Genomic DNA, 27,901 nt, shown 5'->3' with positions numbered 1-27,901 from the left:
TCTCTTTGAAATGGACACCAGAGAGGTTAAGAATGAGTACCTAATCAATCATTTCCCTGTTCTTGACACTTGGTGCTGTACATTGAGAAATTCTTTCTAGATAGGTTTTACTTTTACTCCACGTATTTTAGTGGAAAATCAGGGACCAATGAAATTAGGGTGATTGTACACGTGTTTTGCTTTGAAGTTAAGTCAACAGGATATACATACTGAACAACTCAAAGTGCTTACTTTTGATTTTCTACAAAATGGTTTATTTTGCTGTTTACTTTGGAGAGGCTACAAACACATTCCACATGAACACAAAGGACTGAACTTTGTAGCACTGTAGAACAGAAATGGCCATGGGGAATTGAGAAGTCAGGGAAAGGGGTGTGGCACCTACATTTGCTCATCTCCCATCATACCCCTTAAATGTCAAAGGCACTTGCCAAAATGGTTAAATTAGGGATAGTGGGAAGTAAAATAATGACATACAACTAAGACAAAACACAATGCTGAATTTTCCTATCTCTAACATTTTACTAAATATTTGGACATATGCAATGCACAGCTTTAAAATAATGTGATTTTATTTTATAAACTTTTCAAGTGAAAAGAAGCTAATGCAACACTGTAAAACCAGAATTTTTCTATACTCAATTATAACAGGAACATATTTATTTATCTCTAGGTAATCACCTAGATCACTCATGACACCTCTCAAAACACACTGGGAATCAGCTCTCACACCAACACAGTGTGACTTCAGAAGCACAGTCCTCTCTCTCCTCACCTTTGTCTAGCATCTGCCAGGGAACTGCAGTGCTGAGAGACAACAGGGCGGCATGGTCCTTGCTCTACAAGCTTACAATTATCCCAACTGGATTAGCAATGTTTTTATTTTTAGCCCTACTCACTTGTTCTAAGAAGCTTTGCAAAATAAAACAAGAGCCAGAATAAAAGTGTGTTCCCACCCCGTATTCTACTTGACATAGGATAATAAATATCCAAGTAATACTAACATCAGGCTGAAAGAGACTACCCATCTGCACATGGTGGGGCCTACGTGTAGTCTCAGCTACTTGTGAGGCTAAGTTTCAAAGATCACTTGAGCCCAGGAATTCTTTCTTTGATCAAAAAGAAAAAGGCTGCAGGGCATGGTGGCACACCTTTAATCCCAGCACCTAGGAGGCAGAGGCAGTGGCTGTCTATGACTTTGAGGCCAACGTGGGTCACATAGTCTCAAAAACAAGACACACAAAAATAGGCTCAAACTCTGTCAGTCTAAGGGAGGGCGGCATTTGTATGGACTAAGATGGTCCCTTTTGCTCCTTCTGACTCATTGTCTTTACATTGTTTTATGGCAACTGCCTTCCCAAAATGTGTTCAGATGGGCTCCTGTTCTTACTACCATGCATGGAAAAGTAAAAATGATTTCCAGTAACATTTCTATGTGAAAACACAAAATCTGACTGATAGTACAGTCCCTAGCTTAGTAACACTCTGACTCAATACAACTAGTAACATTTGTGTTCAATGTGGAAAAGACTTGCATATTTTCTAACCATAAAGTATTTACAAGATGTGAATACAAGTCTGTGTATTAACGGTGCTGACAGGACAGAGACCACGTGGAAGTGGCAAGGAGAGACTTTAAGCAACTTCCATGTCTGGGCCTCAGCCTATGTGTGTGTATTTACAGGGTACCCACATGCTACACAGAACAGCAAGGTGTCAACTCTGCCATTAAAGCACCAACAGTACTTTCTAATGCAGAGCCCAGGGATGAACTGTAAGGACACCTCATGTGTATTACTCTTTCTCCACCTTCAACAATGTTCCATCATCAATTCTGGACCTTCTCTTAACCAATAGATGTCCCAGTTCATACAATTTTGGGACAATTTCCAATGGGTTTTTTTTAGGACAATGAAATCAAAGACCACAGGCACCACTGAGTTCTGATCAGGAGGAAGAGCCCATTCATCACAAACTGCTGCAAGGAAGAGGCTTCTGTTACTGACAAACCACAAGGGCACGCTTCAGGCATGGAAGTCGTGACCTGATTTCACTGGGCATCAACTAACATTAGCAAAGCTACTTGAATTTTTCTGTTGATCTTCACAGGTGTTAAGTAATGATAGTTTTGATGGTGGTAAAACTTCATTTTTTCAAGTGCAGGATGATCTGAGCTGGACGAGAAAAAGAACGATTAAGGAGGGAATGGAGGCAGGCCTGGCATCAATTGCAACAACCATTTCTCTTCTATTTTTTTTCTTGTTTGGTTTTTTGGAGACAGGTTCTTACTCTGTAGCCCAGGCTAGTCCAGAACACACTATGAAGTCCAGGATGGCTTCACAATCATGGCAACCCTCCTGCTTCAGTGTTTACAGAGCAAGGATTATGGTATAAGCCGTCACACCTGGCTCTCCATTGCTTCTTATTGGAGGAACACCTGTATTTCCAGTATTTCATATAATGTCATAAACATGCCAGTCATTTTAGGGTCTCAGGATTATGTAAAATCAAAAAAGATAAAACAATAAATAAACTGAGTGGGGTCATCACATGCCAACAGGGTTTCCTTAGCAGTAACAAATTTAAATAAAACAACTATACACATAAAGTTATGCAATTTAAACTTTTCTATATTTGATGTTTAAAATAATTTTATAATTCCATTTTTTAAAAATAATTATTTCCTTAAAAGTGGTATACTTTATTAAAAGAAGTACTGGAAATACGAAATCTTTTTTTTTTTAAAAAAAAAAACACTTCATCTTCACTAACAGACACTGAGTGAAACAAGACTTCTACACTAATCAGTGGAAAGCTAATGACTTATGAGTCTTGTTACAATCCAAACATAAGGCAAATACACTAGAACCAACTCTGCTGATTCAAATAAAACATCTCCATCCCTGAACTACCAGCTGCTGAGACTGAGAACATTCCTTGGCCCATCGTTTCCAAAAGGGTTTATCATCAGTTCAGAGCTGTGTACATGAACTAACGAACAGAGTCAACTTTCCATAATATGCAAGACATTGCACAGTCAGCAGTTATAGCTAGACCCTGCAAGTGTCTAGGATATCACTTAATCTGGCTTTTGCCTTTCAAGTTTCTTTCCATTAAAAACATTCTTATCTGTTAGTACTATCCACTGTAGAATTAGACAAAGAAAATCCAAATTGTTTTATACATTTTGAATTAAAATGATCACACAGTAGTATCTGTTACACATGACTGTACCTTACCCCCAAATACTGGCAAATCCTGTGAACTCTATTTCTAGCTTAAGAAGAAGTTCCCACAGTCTCCAGTTTGATTATCATGCCTTTCTTTCTCCTCTTGCACTCAGGATGTATTTTCACGTGGACTTTTTAAAACAGTATTAAGGGGTTGGCACTCTTTACAATGAACACATCTTGGTATGCCCCTGAACACTGTGACTAATTCTGTACAGATGACCCATGCTCCTGACAGTTTGCCAGTTGCTGCCACTGGCAGTCTGGACACTTGACTGTGCAACATCTATGTCCCCAAAAGTGTCAGAGAACACACCAAGAGTGCCGGAGAAACATGATAGTCAAAGCAGAAGACTATGCTCTTCTGGCACAGGGCTAAAGAGGGAAAACTATTAACAAATTAAATCAAGGAAAAATTACCTGCAGATTGCACTTACTCACATGAAAATTAGTCCCTTTTTATTGTAGTTTAACTGACAATCAACTGGACCAAGACTGGGCGCTACATACTGCTCATTTTCAGACACTCCAATGACATTCTCCAATACTTTTATTATCTCCAGTTTTATGGTACCATATTATGCTTTTCACACTGCTTAAATTTCCCATTTTCAAAATGCAAATACCAAAAAATTACCACGTATTTCCTTATACAGTCAGAATAGGTTTACTGGAATGTTTCAGGTAGAGCTGAAGGCAGAACATTACAACACATAGCTTTTGTTAATCTGTAACTGTGGAAATGGCCTGCAAAGCAACTACAATATGAAAAGAATGACATTCTTGCAAATACTGATAGGATGGTTATGAATCTCCTTCAGCATGAGAGTCAGGACTCTACACAGGCTTCTGACCACCAGACTGACCCTCACTTTAAGGTATTAATAAACATTTTTAATGCCACTAAAACACAAGTATGGGATATTGTCATCAGTGTTTAACTATATATACATATAACAAACTGGCAAGTATCTAGTTTCAAATTAGATCCTTGGAATAAAGCAAAATAGAGTTATCTTTGTCTTAAATATAATTATTCAAAAACACATTTTGCTAGTTGGGAAGAACATAATTGGATATTCTCAATGCTCCAATTTGAAGTGGTACTTGCCTTTTAGTTTCTTGAAAAAGAAAAACTGAAAGTTTTATATACATAGGTTTCATTTAAATTATGCAGCAATCTTTAATTATTATTGTCCCAGATCTTGTTTAATGAGGATCTCTGTCATCAAATCAAGTACGGTTTTTCACAACTATAAGAACTGTAAGAGAAAAAAGTAAAACAAAAAAAGAAAAAGAACACATCAAAATCAGAACCAACAACAGCTAGGTCAGAAGCACAATCCTAAGTGTGGGTATCGGCCACTGCTAGAGAGGAGAAACCTGGGCCAAACCTTGATCTGAGACAACAGCTATGAAATACGAACAAATGCAGAACCATCAGAAAACAACACAAGTCTCTAACGCTGGCCTCTTGAGCAAATGAACTGCGGCAAAACAGTAGCCCATAGCTTCTAAATACTATTACAATATTTAACAATGTGGGAAAATAATTAATAAAGTATTTATTGGAAAATGTCTGATACAATCTCAGCTTTTGAAAATCATGCTTACATACCAAGAGGAAAAGACTAAAAGCATATAAAATAGCCATACTAATAGCAGCTACAGTATAGTACAGGGAGAGTATAGTTGAATTGTATAGTCCTTTTTATGCATGGTGCCCACTATTTATGGTAGGTTCTTGTTGTCTGTGATAATCATATTCTACAAAGTTATCATAACATTGAACTGGTGACTCCTGAACCACTACACCTAGGGAAAATACAGGGTTAAGTTCCCATGAGTCTCTGGCTTTATGTGTGCTTCTATTGAAAGACACCTTGTTGAACAGATATCATGAATTAAAACATTACAATGGAGTCAAGGGCAGCAGCACTGTAGCTCATCCCTGAATATGCTCGAGTATTGTCTATGAAGGTGTGGCATAGCATTTAGTAAGAGGGTAGCATTTCTAGACCATCTGTGAGGTCCATTTCAAACCACGAAGTCAGCAGAACTGTGGGCCAACAAGTCTATGAAAGGACACTTGGTTATACAATGAAAGCTGAAATAAGAAGGCAGACTTCCATTTAACCCCAGCTGGAGACCTATGGGTCAAGGAAGTCAAAATTCTCCTTGCTCTGAATGACCATGGAAGTAGCATGAGCATTAACATGGTTAATTAAATGGCTACAAATACACTTCAACTACTAAACAAACCCACACAGCAGCACCCAGGTAGTGAGACTGGATTACAATTCTTTCTTTGTAGTTCTTTATTACCCAGGTAATGAGACTGGATTACAGTTCTTCTTTGTTAGTTCTTTATTACCCAGGTAGTGAGACTGGATTACAGTTCTTTGTTAGTTCTTTATAACACTTTTTAAGTTTAAAAATATCCTTATAAAAATTTCAATTTTTTAAGATTTTAATTCTTTACAAAATCTCTGTAAATATTAGAGATCTTGAAGAAAGGTACTTATAAAAAATAGTCTAACTTCGAAAAAATTACTAAGAAAAAACAAACAGAATGAATTATGCTTTCAGAACTAAAACTAAGCTCAAATCTACAAACACACATACAAAATTATCTAGAGAAGCTAACTGAGTTTGTCTCCTGATCACAACAGTAAACAAAAAACTATTTTGTCCTAAGTCTAACAGATACCAGATTCTGCCTTAAACAAATGGTTGAGCCCCGAGCTGTGACTGGGGTGTGGCTGAGGAGCAGAAGGAGGAGTGCCCTTTTGAGGATCTAGCCAAGGATACAGACCCCACAGAAATGCACACTCAGACATTGTCAAAGCAGTCTTCAGAGACTGAAAGTCTAGGTAAAGGCCCCCTTCTTGTTCAATGCACGTGCCATTACTCGATGCTTGCATTACATACATTAGGTCAACTGAAATGAAAAGGATAAAAATGACTTAAAATAAAACTAGCAAGAGGCTAGCCTGGGCTACACAGTAGCATTTCGGACAGCCTGGGCTACATAGTGAGATTATGTCTCTGAAAAAAATGAACACCAAATCAAACCCTAAGCCTTACAAAACACAATACCTCAAGAAACAATGATCCAAGAAATACTTACTGATAATCATTAGCAGAAGGATAGCTGCAGCCAAAGCCATGATGGCTTTTATCTGTAACACACAAAAAGGCAAATGAAATCTGACTTGTTAATAAAGACAAGACTCTCTGACTGCTACTTACTTATTTCCCTGCCTCATCAATTAACAGGCACACTCCTTGCAGGGTTTCCAATTCGCTGTTTCTCACATGAACTTGATGGATGTCTTGTATTTTTACATAAATAATTGAAGTTCCCACAAATGTGAGGGTTTGCTCTGGAGGATGTTACCATCTAAGGATGTACTGCACAGTAAGCAGTCACAGTCGGAGCCTTCTCGGGGTGGCCTACTTCGAATGTGAGACCCAAAACTGTAGTTTTAGCAGTTCTGGTTAGGACTGGATAAAAATTCTGGCAGCCAGTAGTCCACTATTATTTTATGTACAATGGTCCTCCTCTCTTCTGTGGGAAGTCATGTGCCCTCAGCCCATGAATGCCTTAAACCATGGATGATACCAAATCCTCTATGTGTAGTTTTCCCTGTAGAGGCATACCAAAGATAATTTGATAAACTAAAAAGAAGACTAATAACCAACAATAAAATGGAACACATGTATAATAAAGTAAAATGAATTTGGTGTTTCTCTTCCAAGTGCCAAGACAAATTTAGGTTTCTCTAACCTCAGCTCACTGTACATAACCAATGGAAAACAAAACCATGAACAGGGACTGCCATCTACACGACAGCAGGTTTCACGGGGACCATCACATATGCGGCAGCAGGCATCACTGCAGTGTCTCCGAGTGCATGCGAATCCTGTCGATTCTTTCCTCACCGTGCTTTCACCCCTTCATGATGTAATGCCCACACTAAGGCCTATACTTTAGATTCTCTATAAATAACAACACAAGAGTATGGTGTCCGGTTCCACTTAGAGAAGCCTGAGGATCATTTCTCAGTCAGCGGCTTGATATTTTGTTATCTTTTTATATAAAAATATCACAATCATAATTTTATTGTTTCTTAAGTGCACACATTATTTAAACTAGTTTCATTTCCTTGATGTATCAAAGCCTTGCTTTCATCAAACATTTTCATATAGTTAAAAACTCATGACTTTAATCTCAACACTTGGGAGACAGAGGCAGGTGGATCTCTGTGAGTTCAAGGTTTACAGAGTGAGTTAGGCCAGCCGGCTTTTGGGGGGGTACTCAAAAGATCAATAAGTGTATAAGTATATAAAATACATTAGATAGTGAAAGTGTAAAGTCCAGAGTGAGGTGACAAAGCTTCAGAGTGGCTATTCTAACTGAATAGGTCCCAGATGTACTGGTTAACTTCAGTGTGTGATTTCTTTTTTTTTTTAATTTCCAAGATTTTTATAATAAGGTTCACCTTCAAAAATTAAAAAAATCAGTATTTCCAATGTAATAAAGAAATGTTTCATAAATGACAATTATACATAAAAACAGGAATTAGTTAAACATTTTAAAAACAGAATCACTGCTAACCCTTCATGACATCACAACTGTGGCACCAACAAAGTGACCCAAGAAATAAACAGAAAGCTTTGCAATTTGGATATAAAAGTCTTTAATTACGATTACTTAAAAATGTAAAAATAGTCTTGAACCTGGGCTTAGATTACGCTAAAGGGTTTATATTATACTAAAAGGTACTTAAATTCTTTATTTAACCTGAAAATATTTTTTAAATCATATGGAATTTAATAGTAGCTTTCTTACCTTTCCCAAAACACATATTAATTTGTCTAATAATATAAAGTTAACTAGGCTTAACTTTATAAAATGTATATGGAAAACCAACAAAAATTTAAAAACACTTTACTGAATAGAATTTTCTTCCTAGGTTTCCAAATTGGAGCAAGAAGTATCTAAAACCATCATAACTAGATACGTTTCCATCACTGGCCCCCAAAGTTCCCTCATAAGCAACTGCACAGCCTACAACCTTTCAGCCACTGGCAACCTCTGGTGTGTCTATCTCCTTTTCCATAACAGCCTTCCTAAGTCACTGCAGTCAGTCAATCCAGAACGTGGGGCGTGGGAACTGCCCCAGACGCTAGGAGAGGAGGAGGAGGGAGAAACAGAAGCCTGAGAAGGTGAGGTAGAGAACACTCGCTGCTTCCAATGGTCTCTGCTAAGTTACATGACCATGCTGTTCACTGCCTGCTTGATGCTAGAGTGGGCTACAGAGTTAACTGAGTCTGAGTCTGTTTAAAACAACAATCCTGTATATTTTAAACTCTCTTTAAAAACCTTAGAGCAGGAGGTGGAGAAGAAATTAAAGAAAATACAAAATTTATTCTCTGAAGAAAACAAAAATAAATAGAAAAAACGTTCTATATGAGGGGAGCAATGAAACTTGTCTTCTTCTTTCTTCTTCTTACTTCAGGAAACAAGACATTTAACAGATAAACAGATAAAACTTGGTAAATCCAAGACATCTTTTGGAAGAAATCCTTAACATGGCAAATTTGGGTTTAAAAAATTATTGTTGGCCGGGCGGTGGTGGCGCACGCCTTTAATCCCAGCACTCGGGAGGCAGAGGCAGGCGGATCTCTGTGAGTTCGAGACCAGCCTGGTCTACAGAGCTAGTGCCAGGAAAGGCTCCAAAGCCATAGAGAAACCCTGTCTCGAAAAACCAAAAAAAAAAAAAAAAAAAAAAATTATTGTTGAACCCTAAAATGAGGGTTTAAAAACAATGAGCCCATGTTTAAGGATTTGGGCAAAATAAAAACGCATCCTAGACTCAAGAGGAAGAAGGAAAGATTTGTTCTCATAACATGAAATTTGCTATAAAATGTTAAAGGATATTTGTTTCATGCTTGGCCACACTTGATTTAAGAGGCAAATTCATTTCTGAAGGATATTAGTGCATAGTGAATCCATTTGTCCTTACTAAAATTTTTCTTTTATTTCTTATTTTGTTGAAATAATGAAGGAATCAAATGGGACTTTTTCTTTTTGTTAGGACAATTTCTGGCATACAAACTACTTCTAGGAGAAAAAAATCATATTTCTCTCCAGATTTCATTTTATTAAAATAAATAAATAAATAAAAATAAAAAAACAAACCACTCTGTATATCCCCAAAACTGCTAGGAAGAAGTGCTGCTAAGGAGGGCAGATGGGCATCACTGGGTGTCCAAACGCTGGACCACTGGGAAATGAGGGCACCTTCACAGAGAGCTGGGAGGGATCAGACAGTGCTTAGTTCCTCTAGTTATTCTTTCGTGTCCAAAGCTGAGGAAATCTCCCAATAAGAAAAGCAGTTACAGCGCTGGTTCTCACTGAGCTCAGAGACTAGTGGCCCCTTCTCCTCAAATCTTTCTCTGCTCTCAACCCCACCTTCTCCTTTACTTACTTTGCATCCACGCCACCACATTTGCCTTCGGAGCTGTTTGGATCTGTTGCTGAATGCAGTTGCATTATCCGATAAGCTTTCTGTATCACACAGAGGGTGGAGAGTCGGATTAAATGACACAATTATTTTATCTAGTCACACGAAGACAAATCCATCAATTTCTACTTTTTAAATCCCCCTCCACACACACACACAAATTTCATTAGTCTATATCGGAAAAAACAAAAGCAAAACATAATGGAAGGTCAGTTGGTTCAAAGAATTTTTTAAGAAAATAGAGGTTGAAAATAAAAATAGTGGGGGATGCCAGATGGACACTAAGCCTGATAACCTGAGTTTGAACACAGGGTCCCACATGATGGAAGGAGAGAGCCAAGACCCTAGGCTTCACACGTTCATCATTGTTTGTGTGCTCCAATTCAGGCACATGCACACAAATTAATGTAATAGCAGTTTTTTTTTTTTTTTAAATAGGGGCTGTGGTTGTTGCTCTTGGGCCAATGCCCGATAGTACACATCAGATGCCAACACTGGAAACAAAACAAATACTTTGGCACAACGCTAGAAAAAATTTGCACACAGAGAAAATTAAATTTTTAGGAAACAAGGATAACTGATTTAGAGTGAAAAGAAAAGTAATCAAGCAAGTTTCTGGTCAGGCAAGTCTATCAAGAATGAATCTGGCATGCAGCCACTCACCATTCAAACTGCATGAATGGCTAATATGTGCCAAAAATCATTACAGGCTCAAAGGCTAGCAGCTGCCTGTAAACAAAAGCTGCTAAGTATCCAGGAAAGCCTAAGTCATCATTCAAACAATATTGGAGGTCCAGATATGGGAATCATTACAGACACAGAGACTAACACCCATCAGTAAAGAAAACTCCCTAATTACCAGAGAATACATAAAATAAAGATACTTGACAAGTTTGAAAAGAGTACTGAACACAGATTAACTTTACCATGTTGACATAAAAAACACAAAGCATATCAACATTAACAGGACAAGAGAAAAGAGGGGATTAACTTTTTGGCATTGTAGTTTTAAATTCTCCATTCTTAACTGAGTAAGAAGGAAATATAGTAAGACCATTCACATTAGTGAGCAGAAACCAAGCACGGACGTGAGTCTTAAGAACTGAATGTTGACTTCCTACGCATCAGTGAGACAAAGGAAAGGTAGGTATCAGTTACACGCATATTCATAATATCAAGAGATACGGAAAGAAGGCAGCAGCTGTACCTGATTTGTCCTGCAGTTCATCTAGCCGCTCTCCCCGCTCAATGACCTTTGTAATATTTTCTTGCATTACATCAATGACTTCATCCATCTGATTCTGAACACTAGTTTAAAAAAGATGAGATTTATTCTTCCTTTAGGGATACGCACACTGTTAGAACTTTTACTATGTGGCAAATTCTCAGAGAACTATGGTTTGTCATTCAACTAAAGCAATGTTTTTCCATTTTTGGCCTGAGTTCTCAAGTAATTAAGGATTAAGGATACACATTAAGGAAATATTTAACTGAAAGCTTATTTTTAGTCTTGATTCTATCTTGAGTATATCTCATAAGCAAATCGAACATTGACAGAATGCTAAGTGTGACTCAGTGTTTCATTTTCCTTTTACTAGACTGTTGAAACAGCAGGCAAAACTGATAATCATAACCTACCTTTCTTTGCAATGCATTTCAACCATAAAAGACTTACCAAGGTGTCTGGCCAGGTTTACTGGGGTAATAAAAACTACCGTTTCTAAAATGGAAATGTCCAGCACACTTTATGAGGCACTGAATACACCCAATGGCCATTATTCTCCACTGATCATTAGTTTTCCCTTAAGTATAAGTAAGAATCAAGACCACCCGGAATACCTAAGAATATCTGGAAACACCACCAAAAGGCAAAAGTGAAAAACAATTAGTATAGTGATATTTTATTTGTGTCTTAATAAATAAAGATCCCAGGCCTTTAATCCCAACACTAGGAAGGTGGAGACAGTAGTGATTATGGCTGGGAGGAGAGAAGAATATAAGGTAGGAGACATGAGCCCAGTGCAGTCTGAGGTTTGGTGGAGAGCATTGCAGTCTGCAGTCACGTTGCGGACAGGTTATTTGTTTGTCTGAGCCTTGGTAGAGGTTAGTGGCTTGGCTGCTTTGATTTTCTGATCTTCAGCTTGAACCCCAATATCTGCTTCTGGGTTTTTATTGGTCGTGCTACCATGCAGCCTTTCAAAATGAAAATGGTTTTCTTCTTTTCTGAGATGGGAGACTCTTCTAATCAAACTTCAGACTATCCAGTGCAAACTGAACAAACTTCAGAATTAGTCAAACAGTCCTCATCGACCTACTGTCACTTAGGAGCTCCCTCCAAAGCAGAAAAACACAGAAATGCTTAATTGAGTGTCCCGCATCCCTCTGATGCTCTAAACACAGGTAAGAACCTATCTTAAATTTATATAACAAGCCTTGACAATGAAACATCTAAAAAGAGAAAGAGAACTTCTGTTCCTTAAAACTCAAAAAAGCACAATGATTATTAGCAACTATACACACAGTGAAACACACATACGGTTAAGTAAATAAGAATATGCACTTGTCTTTCGTGTGTGTGTGTATGAGAGAGAGAGAGAGAGAGAGAGAGAGAGAGAGAGAGAGAGAGAGAGAGAGAGAGAGAGAGAGAGAGAGAGAGAGAGAGAGAGAGAGCGCACACCATCTGCTTCTGCCTCCCAAGGCTGGGATTAAAGGTGTGCACTACCAAAGCCAGGTCATTTGGGCATTTTTTAAACATCCCAATACACATCTCCTCTCTGTCATGTCCTATACTATGCCCCCAAATTAACCCACAGTTGGGAATGAGGGATCATGTGCAGTTCTGAGATCGAGTTCTGTCCTTTATTTGAGCCAGTCGAAGTGTGTGCTTTAGAAACAAGGGGAAGGCCCACTCAGAGGTGATTGAGAGGCAGGGTGGTCACGTATGCGCAGCAATGGCTATGTCTGGCGATCCCATCTTCCACCTATGTTAAAAACATTATGCGTGACCATGGATTATCCACACATAGCCTTTGGGATCCATCCCAGCTTCCGAGAGTTCTCTTCCCGCACATTATTCTACTGAAGGCTCTAAGAGTAAGACTCAACCAAGCAGGGATATGGACAAGCAGATCTGACATGGCTGCAGAATCTCCAAGAGATGTTTTACTGCAGATCCTAGTTATCCAGCAGAGGGCTAAAGATATTTACCCTTCTAAAGAACAGTGCCATGAATACTTATACAACTATACAATCAGTTGTACAATTAACCCATTTCATTAATCTTAAAGCTGAAAAACTGCCAGCTTAGGTGTCCCATCCCCCACCTTAAGGACTGAACACAATGAAATAGCCAACTGATTCACCTGTGAGTGCATGGCAGAGTATTTTAGGGCAGTGGTGCTGAGTAAGTGAACAACTGGAGTGTGAATTCTGTGAAGCCGACCTAGTGACTAGAGAGCTGGAAGGCAGTGACAGTAAAGCCCTCTGTGCTAAAAATGAAAGCAAGTCTCTGCTCACAACCAATGCTGGTGAGAACGCACAGAGGGAAACCCTTAGTTACTGTTGGTAGGAATGGAAATAAATCCAGTCAAAGCAGAAATCAACATGGAGGCTCCTGAAAAGGATGAAAAAAATCTAGGTATGTTGATGTCTCCCTGTAACCTAGAACTTGAAAGACGGAGACAGGAGGATCTGGAGGTCAGGGCTGTGCTCAGCTACATAGAGTCTAAGACAAGCCTGAACCATCTTGAGTTTCCAAGTAGTCATTTGTATGTCACACAAGTGTCAACTAGCAGGACAGAGATGAAATGTACTATGGCTGCTACGCACACTCCGATTATAGCTATTATGGATATTAATGTGCCATATTTTCATGATTTTAAAATAAACTCAAAAGGCTCAAAACTCCTAGGTTTCGCTGTGACATCTCCATACACAGTGTACCTTGAGCATCTCTATCCCCTCTCCTACCCGTTTCTTTCCACGTTTTTCCCATTCCACCTGTGGCCTTTTAACCCTCCTCCCCTGCTACACTCCACATGAGAGGAAACGTGTGGCCCTTGTCTTTAGGAGGCCAGATTACTTCACTTTACACGATAATCTCCAGTGCCTCCCATTTTTCTGTTTGCTGATGGGCACCTCAGCTGATTTCATAACTTTTCTATTATGAATGCATGATGAAAGGGTACTGCACACGTCCCTAAAGTGAGCTGCCTTTGACTATTTTTTGGAAGGGGGGACTCATACACAGAAGCACTGGGTATGATATACTAGATCATATGGCATTCAATTTTTAATCTTTTTTTTTTTTTTTCCGAGACAGGGTTTCGCTGAAGTTTTAGAGCCTGTCCTGGAACTAGCTCTTGTAGACCAGGCTGGTCTTGAACTCACAGAGATCCACCTGCCTCTGCCTCCTGAGTGCTGGGATTAAAGGCATGTGCCACCACTGCCCGGTTTTTTAAAGAAGTTTTTAGAGATAGTATCTTAGACAGTCCAAGCTTGCCTCAAACTCAACAAGTATGTAGCTGAGGACAACCCTGCCAAGTACCAGGTTACAGGTGGGTACCCAGATAATTAGGATGATTTTTAACTTTTTTTTCCCAAGAACCTCTACACTGATCTGTACTGGCTGAACTAATTTATGTTTCTAGCAGCAGGATTCCCCCGAATCCTCTCAAACATTGTTTGTTTGTTTTTCTTAACAGCATTCTGACGAGGGTGAGGGGAAATCTTAATGTGGTCTAAATAAGCACTTCCCTGGCAGCTCAAGATGGTGTACATCTTGTCACAGATAGCTGCGTACTAGTTCTTCATGGTGTCCTTTATTAACTAGACTGCTTGTGCTTTGGCTGCTCAGCTCTTTGTTTACTGTGGACATGAACCCAGGGCTGGGTGAGCAGCCTGCAGAGGCTCTCTCCACTCTGCCCTTTGGCTACACAGAGACTTAGTAATTTACTGGAGTTGCCACTTGTCAAATCTTGCTTCGCCCATGTATCTACCATGTGGTTTCTAGTAGCCCCAAAGTCTCAGTCTTACACCAAGGTCTTTAGGCCCACTTTTGAACTGACTTTTGTGCATAATGGAAGAAAGGAATCTAGTCTCAGTCTTCCACAGGTGGATCTCCAGTGGTGGTGGTGCACACCTTTAATCCCAGCACTCAGGAGGCACAGAAGATGGATCTCTGTGAGTTCCAGGACAGCCTGGTCTACAGAGTGAGTTCCAGGGCAGCCAAAGACACAAGAAAAATCTTGTCTTCAAAAACAAAACAACAAACAAACAAAAATTATATTCTGCCACACATACACAGTCTTTCTTATAAAGAAAATACTAATTTCCCGTTAACAACCCCACCTTGCCTTTTAAAGTACCGTTGACAAAGAGGGTTTGTTGTTTTAAATTGTGTTTTCATTTGTTCATTCGTTCATTCATTCATTCATTCATTGTGTGTGTGTGTGCGCGCGCGCACGTGTGTGTGTGTGTGTGTGTGTGTGTGTGTGTGTGTGTGTGCACGCACACACAGTAGCCAGCTCTCTTGCAATTCCTCCATGTGGATATCAAGAACTGAACTCAGGTTCTCAGGCATGGAGGCAGATACCCTTTCCTGCTGAGCCAATTTGGTGGTCCCAACAAAGAAGTTTTAAAACTATATTGAATTCTTACAACTGCATATATATTGCCGTTATATCATGGGAAATCCTTGGGTGCCTTATAAAGTTTGAACTGGTTGGAGTAAGTTGATAGCAGATTGCTCATCTGTGACAGAAAGTATCTAAAATTATCAAAGTAGCATTTAAGATGCTATAATTCAACTTAAAAGCAGAGGAAACATTCCAATAAAAGTCATAAACTTTTGTAGAACTGATGGTCTAAGTCAGTAATTTCAGCAGGAGGAGGAAGTAGGAGTGTCTCAAGTTCAAGGTCTGCCTGTCAGCTCAGAAAGACCCTGACTTAAATAAGGTCTGCCTGTCAGCTCAGAAAGACCCTGACTTAAATAGGATTTTAGAAAGACTGGCGGTGTAGCTCAGTGGTAGAGCTCTTGCCTAGTATCCATGAGGCTCTGGGCTCAAGCCCTGGGATTGAAAAAAAAGAAAGAAGAAAATGACACAATAAAATGAATTTTACAGAAGCAAGTAAATAAAGAGTATTTCTCAAAAATGTCTCCTAAAAAGTGCTGTAGATATTTTTTATTAATCTGTAACCAACTTTAACAATTACTGGCCAATTAAACTCCAACAAAGCAATAATATTGCTGATCTAAAATGCTGGGAAATACTCCATTTAATTATTATAAATTAAGTAGTAATAATGCATCTTAGTTAAATAAAATGACTGATTTGGTGTGCTAGACTAATGTCAGGGAGTTTTCCTTACGCATGTGGCAAGGCAAGATGTCCTCTGCCATCTTATATACACTAGTGAGTCATGTTATCTTAGAGTTCATGAGGCTGGGCCATCAATTTTCAGTTTGCTCCTTGATGACTGACTTCCAGCTAAATCTGGCCAGCCTTCAGCTCTATGAGCAAGAACCGCTACATCAGTCAATAGTTCTTTATTCTGTGAAGCCGGGCAATGGTGGCGCACGCCTTTAATCCCAGCACTAGGGAGGCAGAGGCAGGCGGATCTCTGTGAGTTCGACACCAGCCTGGTCTACAAGAGCTAGTTCCAGGACAGGCTCCAAAACCACAGAGAAACCCTGTCTCGAAAAAAACAAACAAAACAAAACAAAAACAAAAACAAAAATTCTGTGATTGTCAAAGTCACAGTAATAATTTGTATGTGTGTGTGTCTCAAGAGTCACAACAGGCCCTATCCTACATTAGATTCACTCTGTAGAAGCGTTCTGGAGAGGAAATAAAGCATATTGGCTGGATAAAACAACAATATCAAAACCCAAAAGTATCATCAATAGATCCTTCTGCTCCAGTGACATCTTGGATATAAAAGATGGATAGAGTCACTCTGGCTCAACAGTGACACACTGACACCATGCAGGCATCATGCAGAATGCCCTGTGAATCCACTGAACTTGAGACAGTGCGTGGCTTGTGAGGCCCGTTTCACTCCACTCCATGTGGACCATCATTAGACAGCTTCTTCAAACTCCCAGGTACTGACGAGGTAGCTGCAGTCTAAGCAGCAATTCTTCTGTACCGCAGTATTCTACAGTTGTTACTGAAGTCACTGGCCGCAGTGGGCATTAGAGCTGAGGTGAGAGACGATGGTGCAGGGAGCGAGCACCTTGGCTACTCTTTCTTTTTCCACACAATATGAATCTGAAAGCAGCTTGTATTATGATGGCAAGGAATGCAGGCATGTGCCACCATGCTCACCTAACAAACATTTTCTACACAAGGCAACAGAGCAGAAATCTTAGCTTTTATGGGCTCTGTGATCTCTGTGTCACAAATACTCAACATTGCTGTTGGAGCTCAAAAACAGCTACAGATAATATGGAAACAAATGGATATAGCTTGTGTTCTAATAATGAAAAAAGCTTGTTTATAAAAACAACAGCCACATATGATAGCCCTGGTCCACAGAGAACTATAACAATAATTTAAATGAATGAGCATCTAGGAACTTACTGTTTAATTTTATCATTTCTAGGTCCAAATCTTGGTCCAGATGGTCCCCGACTGAAAATAAAATACCCAGTTCATGTTAGTAATGACAATATCACACAAATATGAAAACAAGAAACACATCTATGTGAGCAATCAAGCTGGATTCTAAATATGGATCATCATTAATCATATGTAGCTGCATTTTACAGAACTTGGTTGAAATGAATCCTTCATAATCATGTATCTACTTCATGGTATATAATGTTGGCCATAATCTAATTCTTCCAAGGGGTAAAACCTCCTGAGAAAGTCCATAATCCTAATCTTTAGTGATAGTTTTCCTACACATTGAACTCTGAAATGTCATACCAACTAGACTGTCATTGACTATGAATACCTTTGTGGTCAATTCTAGAACTGAAATTGCAACTTGCTTTGAATTTACTCAAAACATTAAAAATTTGAATCTACTTTTATATACCTTTCTTTTTTTTAAATATTTATTTATTTAATATGTATACAATATTCTGTCTGTGTGTATGCCTACAGGCCAAAAGAGGGCACCAGACCTCATTACAGATGGTTGTGAGCCACCATGTGCTTGCTGGGAATTGAACTCAGGACCTTTGGAAGAGCAGGCAGCGCTCTTAACCTCTGAGCCATCTCTCCAGCCCCCTTTATATACCTTTCTTACAGATATGCACACGGCAAGAAGAAAATGCAAGAGCACAAGGAAGCATTTAACAGTCTCAATTTGTTACTATTATCTCTTGTTACACCCAAGGATATAACACCCTGATCCATCCACTTCAGTGCTCTAGGAATAGGAGCTTCAGGGTATTTTGTTATAATTTTTTAGAAGATAGAGAAGGTTTCAAGTACAAAACTCAAAAAAACAAAACAACCTGAGGTTCTTAATTTTCAGACATGGAACTCTCTAAAGGAAGGGAAAATATGCATTTCTAAGAAAACATATTTAGAAGAAAAAAATTAAACTATTCATTAAAACAATATCATCTATAAGTATTAGAATATCACCTTGCCTTAACTTCTGTAAGCTTTTCCCTCTTGGTCTTCAGAGCTCCAAGTCAGCACTGGAGATCTGTACTTAGAACTCTGAACAGCAATCTATCCCAAATGACAGGTCAGAGCACTGTTTCATATTCTGAACCAGATAATTATGAATGAATCCAGAAGCAAGCATGAAAAATCAGTGATTAAGTAAGGATGCCACAGATGAGACAGTTACCTAAAAACCATTAGGTTAAAACATTCCAAAAGCTGGGTGCACACCCTTAATCCAGGAACTTGGGAAGCAGAGGCAGGCAGATCTCTGTGAGTGAGAGGCCATCCTGGTCTACCAAGTGAGTTCCAAGACAGCCAGAGCTGTTACATAGAGATGTCTCAAAAAACAAACAACAACTAAAAAACATATTAAAACTACTATAGTGACATTGTTTCTTCAATATAATATTTATGATATAATAAATACGGGAGGAAATGAAGGAAAGAGGAAGAGAGAAGAGAAGGACATGGAAAGGGACGGAAAGAGTGAGGATGAGAAACAGAAAAAGTGACAGACAGACAGATACACAGTGGCACACATCTCTAATCTTAGCACTTGGGAAACAAAGGCAAGGTGATGGCTGAGTTTGTGGCTAGCCTGGGATACGGTGTGAGAGCCTGTTGGAAGGATGGGACAGAGGAAAGCTATATGAAAAATTGATTCAGTTAAATCAAAGCGTTAGTCGCAGTGTGGCCACTTTAGAAGACAGACATGAATGGGCACCAGCCTTCATGCCAGGGATTTACCCAAGAGAAATGAAGGCAAGTGTCCTCATAAATACCTACACACAAACATTTACAAGAAATTTACTATAGTAAATTAGTAAAATTAGTAAAAAACTATAACCCCCCAAACATCCACAGCCAAGTGAATGGATAAATGGATTGTAGTATATCCACACAAGGGAAACGACTCAGCAAAACACCCCACCTGCGGATCCACACTGAGTCAAAGTGAACAGGTATGGCAAATGGAGTGAGTTGAGAAAGAAAAAGGGGGTCACGTGGCTTCTCTTATATAAAACTCTAGGGAACAGAAGCTGTGGTGACAGAACCAGATCTGTGGAAACTCCAGCCTGGGAGAGCAACAGCTTACAAAGCAGTGGAAGAAAGTTCTAGGGCAAGCTCTGTGTTCCTTCTTTGGATGATATTATAGAGATTTTAGTATATGTCAGAACTCGCAATGAGCACTTTAACTATGTGCACTTTCTTGTCTGCTAATTACAACTGAAAAAGTTAACTTACAGAAAAAAGTCCTCTTCTTCATCTGAGTCATCTTCCAAAAGATTTCTCTGTTAAAAAAAATGAAAAAGATTTGAGTTTTCTGATGCAGAGAAACTACGAAGTGTCAGGGCAGAGAAAAGAAACAAGCTCTGGGCTGCTGACGTTCTTAAACCGGCTTCCAGGAAGAGAGAAGGGTAAACTGCAGACGCCTCGTTGGCAGCTGGAACCTATGGGACAAGGTCTGCTGACCTTCCAGAGGAAACTTCCAGTTCAGAACCTGTCACTGGCATGGCAGTCATGGTAGTCACTCTCCTTCCCTGCACTCTCTCTATTGGCAGCAGCCAACTGTGGAGCTCAATGTACCCCAGAAGGAGCAAGGGGGAGACATCAGAGCTAAGACAAAGGCTCTTCTAGATACTTAGTCCAGAAACAGCCCACTACACATGTTAATTTCCAACAAACGTTAACTTTACAGTTTCACATTACCAAAGGAAAGTCTTCCCTGAAATGAAGATGGTCCACACTCTCCCTAAAAGGAGAACAAGAGGTCCTAAAAGGAGAGTAAACACAAGCAAAATCCTGACCTTCAAACACAAATAATACCTCCCATGTAGGCAGAGTAACGGTGTCCCGAAGATGTCCATGTCCCAATAACTGAAACCTGTGACTCTGTTAAGTTCTGAGGTGAGACTTGCCATGTGAAAGGAGTCTGAAGGTCTTTTTGAGTATTCATCTCAGTCCCAACCAAGGACAATGGTTCTTCCAAAGAGAAGAGGCAGGCAGAGGGGGTGAGACACTAAGAAAATGAGATTGAAAGTGGAGTAAATGAACCAAGAATGGAAGACAGCTTCTAGCAGCTTGGAAGAGCAAAGAGCAATTGCTCCCTAAGGAAAACGAAAGAGCAGATTTTTGGTGCTTTAAAGTTCCGGTAATTCACATCTACAGAAATGGGAAACAAAATCACCTATGCATCTTTTCTGAGGACAACTGCTCAAGGAATGAGACCAGCCAAAAAGAAAATCAAATTAGAACAAAGTCTTAGGATACAGATGGATGGAATCAAAGAATCTAATCAAATGTACAGCCAAACTGTATGTTTGATGAAGTCTGGGGAGATTATTCGGGAGATGAAGGAGTTGCTTCACAAGCACGAGACCTGAGTTGCATTTCCAGCATCCATGTAAAAGGCCGAGTGTGGCATTATGCACTAACCCAATGCTGGGGTATGGAACCAGGAGGCTCCTCAGTGCTCTCTGGCCAGCAAGGTCACGACCACGGTCAGTGAGAGACCTTGTCTCAAAAACTAGGCGTAGAACAACTGAGGAAAAGACCCAATGTTGACTTCAACTCACACACAAAGGTGAGCACACGTGCATACACAGTGCATATACACCAGACTTACACACACACACAATGATGATGTGTCACTGTGAACAGTACGTTAATAAAAAACATCATAAAACAAGTCTTTAATGTCGGGATTTATGGTTGTGAGCCTAGCCTTTAACGGCTGAGCCATCTCTCCAGCCCAAATGTCGGGATTTAAATAAGACAACAACAACAACAATAAAACAAGTCTCTAAGAGAGCTTAAAACTTTCCCACTGAAGCTCAGAGGCTGGGTGTGGGGGTGTGAAGAGAGGAAGTACAGTATATTAACGTGCTCATCTTGGTGAAGAGTGAAGGCAGGAAGGGGAAAAAAAAAGGAAACTAATGAAGGTGAATCATTTTTGGTGCATTGACAACAGAGATTTCAGTATCGTTAAAATATTTAGTGAACATTTTAAAAACAGAGGGAAGAAGAAGACAGTGAATAAATTCACTAGAGTACCTTGTAATCGCTGGCCAAGGTAAGAGATGAGATAAAAATAACCAATCTGGTAAAAGTATGAGAGAAATAAAAGAAATGTATGTATGTATGATAGCCATTTATCTACGTAAAATAATTAATATCTAACACACTAAAGAGTAAAAAAGAAAGGGTATGTTGAATGCTCATTAAAAATACTTGTTAACACTGAGCATTTAATATGTGCTAGGCATTGGTGTAAACACCATGCATAAGCTGTGACTCGGTCTCGGCTCTCAGAGAAAAAGGTGATCCTAAGAAAAATGCCATGGAGAGAATTCAAACAGTGAAGGGGCAGAAAGTGACAGGGTGACTACATAAAAGTCCTGAGGCTGTCACAGAAAATCATTCCAGAGAGATGGAATTGAAGTTCAAATAACAACGACCCAGACAAATAGCAGAAACAGGTCACTCACTGCCCATAGGAAAATGGCTGGCACAGAAAAGTTCCAATGATATAAACATCATAGCAAGTCAATGAGCCTACTAAAAACAAAATTATAAATGACTGGAGGGCCACAAAATCCAGCCAATATCTATTTGTTTTCAAGAGATTCACCTAAAAGAAATGCCAAACAAAAAATAATGTGGAGTGTGAAGAAAAGATATACTGGTAAGCTCAAAACATAAAGATATTAGTAACCTAAAGACAAACCTTAAAGCACTGCAATAAATAACCAAATAAGACTTTTTATAAGACAATTATAAAATGAACCGTCTACCAAGAAGACTTAACAACAAAAAAGACTTAACAATGTTCAATGTTCATATACTGATAATATAGTTTGAAATATATAAAACAGCCGGGCAGTAGTGGTACATGCCTTTAAACCCAGCACTCAGAAGGCAGAGGCAGGCAAATCTCTGTGAGTTTGAGGCCAATCTGGTTTATAGAGTGAGTTCCAGGACAGACTCCAAAACTACAGATAAACCCTGTCTCAAATAAATAAATAAATTAAAAAATATATATAAAACAAAAATCGTATGAAATTACAAGCCCAGTGTTGCGGGAGCTCCTTCCGCTCCTTGGGGCTGGTATCTCAGCAGTTATTGGCTGAAGGAGTGGAAGGAGCTCCCACAACAGCCCAGTGACTTATATCCTGCTTTGAAGATGACTAGACTAGACAATGAGAGTTTATCTCAGTTGTCCACTGAGAAACACACAAGACCAATATTCACTGACCAGGTATGTGTGTTAGGGATACAATATAAAGAATTTATAACAGGATCCAGTAAGATATCATTCTCACCCAGCAGGCAGAGTATGGGTGTGTTAGGGTGTGCTTATATACCACTGCTGGAAATTTAAAACTGTCAACCCACTTTGGAAAACAAGTCTGACATCTCCCCCAAAGGTTGGGTATTGTTACTACAAGAGCTAGTAATTCTGTTGCTACATACATACCCCCGCAATGAAAATTGCTCAGCCATTAAGGGTAGGTTCACAACCAAAAATATAATGAAAATATATGTTCAAACAAAATGTATTAGTATTCATTCAGTAGTGTTCAGAACAGCTGAACTATGGGGTGTTGTGGGGCAGGCATCGCAAAATTTCCATTAACTAATGGACAGATAACTAAATGTGGCACATACACACAACAGAAGATTATTCAGCACTAAAAAGGAACGTAAAGAGGCTGGTTAGATGGCGAAGTGGTTAAGAACACTACCTGATCTTTCAGAGGAGCCAGGCTTGATTCCCAGCACCCATATGGTGACTCACAATCACCTGTAACTCCAGTTTCAGGAGGGTCTAAAGCCCTCTTCTGGCCTTCTAGGGCACTGCACACACCAAACACAGGCATACATGCAGGCAAAACACCCACGTCCATAAAATAAAAAATGAAAAAAAATTTAGAAAATGGAATGTAAAGTACTAATACTACAACACTGACAATTTTGAAAACATTACAAATCAAAGAAGCCAACTACAACAAGATACATATGATTTCATTTACATAAAAGGCCCAGAATAAGTCAAACGACAAAGGTTAAGTTGTTTGTGGCTGAATGAATTGAAGGGAATGTGGATGACGGGAAAAGAGAACAGGGCTTCCTTCAGGGATACAGCTATGCCCTAAAACTGACTGTAACTGCCCAGCTCTGAAAATACCAAAATCCACTCAACTATATACATCTAACTGAAATGGCCATAAACCTGAAAATATTACCTTCATCTTCCCCTATCTTTCTAGGAACTGATCATAAAAACATTCTTTGACCTACCCTGTCGATGATAGGTCTGAGACCCCCATTCCAAAAGGTTTCTCTATCCCATATCCAGCCATCTCCAGCAAAAAGGGACATAAAGGCCAAAAAGAAGTGGAGAAACAGTTTCTCTTTCTCCCCCTTTCTCTCTGCTATTAGATCACACTCTTCTGTCCAATCAATTTCTACAGTCATCCAGGCTTCATCAAACCTCAACATAAAAACAGGCCAATTCACCCTCCATTTTGGGTCTTCAATCTAAAGGCTCTCATGTCAGGTAAAATAAGGCCAGGATCAGGTAATCTGTCCTACTTCTCCTTTGTTAGCCTTTTTTTTGTTGTGGGGCATCAGACATGACCCTTTCAGGCCAACAGAAGGGTCGCCCCTTTGCTGCTCCATACATTCCAGATGTCCTTCTACCTTCTACAAGGAGTGCAGCTTACACGGACTCTCTTTAGAGCTTGAGATTCCAAACGTACCCTTTCGCTCTTCACAGACCCAGTGACATCGTCATCGTTTAGGTGGCGCTTGAACTTAGGAGGCATCCTTTCTGCTCACCAGCACTCTCCTGTGTCCCACAGAGGAAGTGTCCGCCACCTGAAGGAGAGAATGGATTTCGTAATGGGAGAACCTACCCTCGGACCTGCTCCATTCCACCGTCTAGTCTATATGCTAAGCCTTAGCCTGCAGGAAATAGTTAAAACCATAACAAAAGTGAGTGTTATTCCCCTAAGGAAACATGTAGAGAAAGAGGGTAAGTTTAGGATTTTATAACATGGAAGAGCAGGTGATGTCAAAGAGGGGGAAAATGGGAATAGTCCCTAGATACTGAAGCTTTGCCTTTTCACTGAGTCAGAAAACAGCGGCATGCTTACAGTCATTACACTTTTAACCAGCTGCTTAAGCAAGGAGTCGGTTCCTTGTCTGTGAAATAGTGACTCTGCAGAAAGTTAGGTGGTCACATGAGATAACCCATGCAAAAAACACTCATACACTATGGTCCCCTGGTGCTGCATGAGGGTGGCTAATTTTAAGTACTCGTGTGACATTGCGGTAATAACAATTCTATATTTATATATACACACATGTATCTATTAACTTACACAGTACACATATACATACACATATTCACACAAATATATTTACACATGTGTGTACATATGTACATGTTCTCTCTCTCTCTGGTCTTCTCTCGCTTCCTGACATGCAGAACCTAAAAGCCCCACACCCATGAGTGATAAATGTGAGATTTTGACGCTAAAGATATTGACAGATGTCTGGCAGTCTACACGCAGCTTCAGATGGGAGGCTATTCACTGAAAACAACCAAGTCAGGATGAAAAGGTTGGGCTATTTAGTCCACACCACCCCAACCTCTGAAGCAGAGAGCAAAGGTTTGAAGTGATCCCCAAGAGCTGCTGTTGTAATTTACTATTTCCACAAATGAAGCTTCTAGACCCTAGAGAGCTCTGAGGTATAAACACATGGGCTTTTCTAGAGGGTGGGTACCTGGAGGGGTCAGGAAAGCTCTGGGCTCCTTTTCCTATGCCTTTCCATCTATGCCATCTGATAAATCATCTACACCCTTCCTAACAGCCTTTCTAATAACCTGGCAGACTTCAGTAAACTGTCTCCCTGAGTTCTTTGAGTCATTCTAGCAAATTAATTGAAACCAACAAAGTGACTGAGGCCATCTCAAATTATAGCCAACTACAAGCACAGGTATAATAACTTGGGGCTTGGCTCCTGAAATCGGGAGCATTTGTGACTATTTTCAGAAGACTGTGGTAGGAACAAACTAAGAGGACTTTCAGCTGCCCTCTACTGGACAATGTCCTGCCAAATGGGTTGCTTTACTGAGAAAAAAACACCCTTTCACATTCTGGGTTCACAGACATTTTCTGAGAGAAAATGGGACTTTTCATATCTAAAAACAAGGAAGTTAAACAAAGCTGGTTTTCTTTGCAGCCTTTCATGTTAATATGCACTGTGATTTTTCCAGGAAATACTTGCATATGCAACAGGATCAAAATCTAGAGAAGTAGTTGCTATGCAAAAACAAATTTTCAGTATTGTGGAGCAGATGATAACTGACTAAAAATTCATTAAAAACCCAAGATGTTTATTATGTGCTGGACACATACATGCATATGCAGAAACACAGAAGCATTTTTAGCATTCAGGGTTTTACCTGCATTTTCTTTTTTATTCTGGAGATGTCTTTGGAACAATCGTTAAGAACACTTAGTTGGGTAAATACCTAACAATGTTATGTCACTCCACTCAAACAGATCAATAAGTGCCTATATATTATCAGTTTTAATATTCATTCATTTAGCTGCCATCATGTTACACAACTCTGTTCTAGAAAGACATACTTTCTTATAACAACCTACCATTTTCTATAAAAAAAAAAACACTTGAAGATTGTTACATTATTCTTAGAAACCAAAATCAAAGTTCTAACAGTAAAATCAGCCTCCTGTCATTTGCTTTCAAAGCACTTGAAACAGTAAATCACTACCCATGCCTGAGCGACAGCTGCAGGGTTCTTTACTCCGTGGTTATTTCTGTTAGATCTATCCAGCCCATTTTAGTCCTTACATCTTAATTTCAGTATAATTCTCATGCAGAAATATCCAGAATGTACTGAAAAAATTGACAAAGAATTAAAGAAAATGGGCTTTTAATTATATCTGGAATTTATATTTTAAACTTAGACAGCACAAAAGAAACAACTCACTGATCAAAACAGATATTCCTGATCTTAGCCGGCAGAGAAAGACGTGATCAAATGAACTTACGTGACCTTTCTACAAGATACAATAACACTAAGCCTTAGTGGGGAGTAAACCCCTTCAAGTTCTTAAATCCAAGTTATCAGTTTGAAGAAGGGAGCAAACTCAGGTCACTGGCAAAACAGCAGACAGATAAATGAGTTACTCTTTCCTGCCCCACAACTAATGACATTTGCACAGAAATAAACTGTGCTCACAAATTAGAGCTGACTATATTCTGCGTACAGTTCCTCTACCAAAAATACTTTTGTAGTAAGAGCCATCCCTGATGTCTTTCCATGTTGAGGACAGAACACTACAGGGTTCACTCAAGTGTCTACAACGCAGGACAATGACGTGTACTTCATCATTCGTTTAAATCTCACGTATGATATCTTTTGTAGTACGTTCTCTATTCAGTGACTTTACACGTAATAAACTTCTAACCTGCTGTTTAATCTATGTTGGCTTTTTTACTTTATAAAAAAAACACGTTCTGTGTGTTTCATTTCCCAAAATGCTCCAATCTGGGCACAGACTTCCCTTTTTCTTAGCCTCCCTTCCCTTTCTGGTTATTCCTCAGTCCTCATCTCATTTGCAGTCTCGGTGGCAGTTCCACGCAAATCGTGATTTGAACCGAGTCAAGACAGGAAATCTTACTCGCAAAACCTGTTACGTGTAAGGAAGGGTTCACCTCCACCCTCGGGTCGTTCTAAACACAGCGGGGTTGCGCGCTTTCTCCAGCACCCCTAAGGAAAGGACCCCAGGCAGCATCCCTGCTGGTCCCCGGTTCTCTTTCCCGCCGCTGCACCAGGCCCCGCAACCCGACGTCCGCTAGGAACTCCAGCCCCCACTCCCGGCGCAGACGCCCCCTCAAAACAGCTCTTTCCGGGGGAGGGCAACTCGATGACAAAGCTTCTCGGCCGTCCCAGCCGCACCACCCGTCCTCGCGCCCCTTCCTCACGGCACCCCGCGCCCCCGCCTTCCCCACTCGCGACCTGGTCCCCACGCAGGCCAGCTCTCTGCCCCAGCGGACGTTGGGGGTCGGCGGGCAGGGGCGTCGCCTGGCTTCCTTCCTCCCCACGCGTGCCGGGGCGGGATACCTGAGGCTCCGGGGGAGCTACGGGCAGCAGTCCCCGCTGGCTGCGCAGGGCGGGCGGGGGAGGGAGCGGGAAGCCGAGGAAGGAGGGCGGGAGGGGGGAGGACCGAGGGCGCAGAGCCGCCACCGCTGAGCTGCTGCAGCGCCCCCGCTCATCGAGCGACTCGGCGCTCGGGCAGCCGCCTGGCGCCGGGCGGGGGGGGCCCCGGCTCAGGCCGCGGAAATCGAGCCGCTCGGCGCTCCGAGGCCTGGAGAGGGCTGGTGGGGCGGGCCCAGGCAAAGGAGATCGAGCCTCTCGGCGCTCCGCAGCTTGTTGCTGGAGGGAGGGGACTAGTTCAGGCAGTGGAGACAC

The 27,901-nt window shown here is 40.3% G+C and overlaps 1 protein-coding gene across 5 annotated transcripts; it reads right to left on the bottom strand.

Moving 5' to 3' along the window:
• Positions 1 to 231: 231 nt before the first annotated feature.
• Vamp4 (vesicle associated membrane protein 4) lies at positions 232 to 27,718 on the bottom strand. 5 transcript variants are annotated; one of them, XM_005363968.3, is made up of 8 exons: positions 27,554 to 27,718; positions 24,153 to 24,270; positions 19,636 to 19,682; positions 17,347 to 17,397; positions 10,971 to 11,071; positions 9,728 to 9,807; positions 6,361 to 6,412; positions 232 to 2,174 (listed from the first exon to the last, which is right to left on the bottom strand). In XM_005363968.3, the coding sequence occupies exons 2-8, from the start codon at positions 24,216 to 24,218 to the stop codon at positions 2,146 to 2,148; spliced, it is 426 nt and encodes a 141-aa protein (XP_005364025.1). In that variant the 5' UTR covers positions 24,219 to 24,270; positions 27,554 to 27,718; the 3' UTR covers positions 232 to 2,145. The 5 variants fall into 5 exon arrangements, with proteins under 5 accessions (XP_005364025.1, XP_005364024.1, XP_026643408.1 ...); XM_005363967.3 differs by having other exon boundaries at positions 233 to 4,492; XM_026787606.1 differs by lacking the exons at positions 232 to 2,174; positions 27,554 to 27,718 and adding exons at positions 5,784 to 6,171; positions 27,449 to 27,536.
• Between the last annotated feature and the right edge of the window lie 183 nt (positions 27,719 to 27,901).

The sequence above is a fragment of the Microtus ochrogaster genome (genome assembly GCF_000317375.1).
Source record: "Microtus ochrogaster isolate Prairie Vole_2 chromosome 6 unlocalized genomic scaffold, MicOch1.0 chr6_random_2, whole genome shotgun sequence".
Classification (NCBI taxonomy): domain Eukaryota; kingdom Metazoa; phylum Chordata; class Mammalia; order Rodentia; family Cricetidae; genus Microtus; species Microtus ochrogaster.
Note: the sequence above shows the minus strand (reverse complement) of the source record. Positions and strands in the feature narration are given on the sequence as shown.

Coding starts and splice junctions, on each gene's coding strand:
- Vamp4 (XM_026787605.1), bottom strand. CDS start 24,218: ATGCCTCCTAAGTTCAAGCGCCACCTAAACGATGACGATGTCACTGGG. Junction 19,683..24,152: donor GGTCTGTGAAGAGCGAAAGG/GTACGTTTGGAA, acceptor TTTTTTTAACAG/AGAAATCTTTTGGAAGATGA. Junction 11,072..17,346: donor AGAAATGATAAAATTAAACA/GTAAGTTCCTAG, acceptor TTTTTAAACTAG/TGTTCAGAATCAGATGGATG.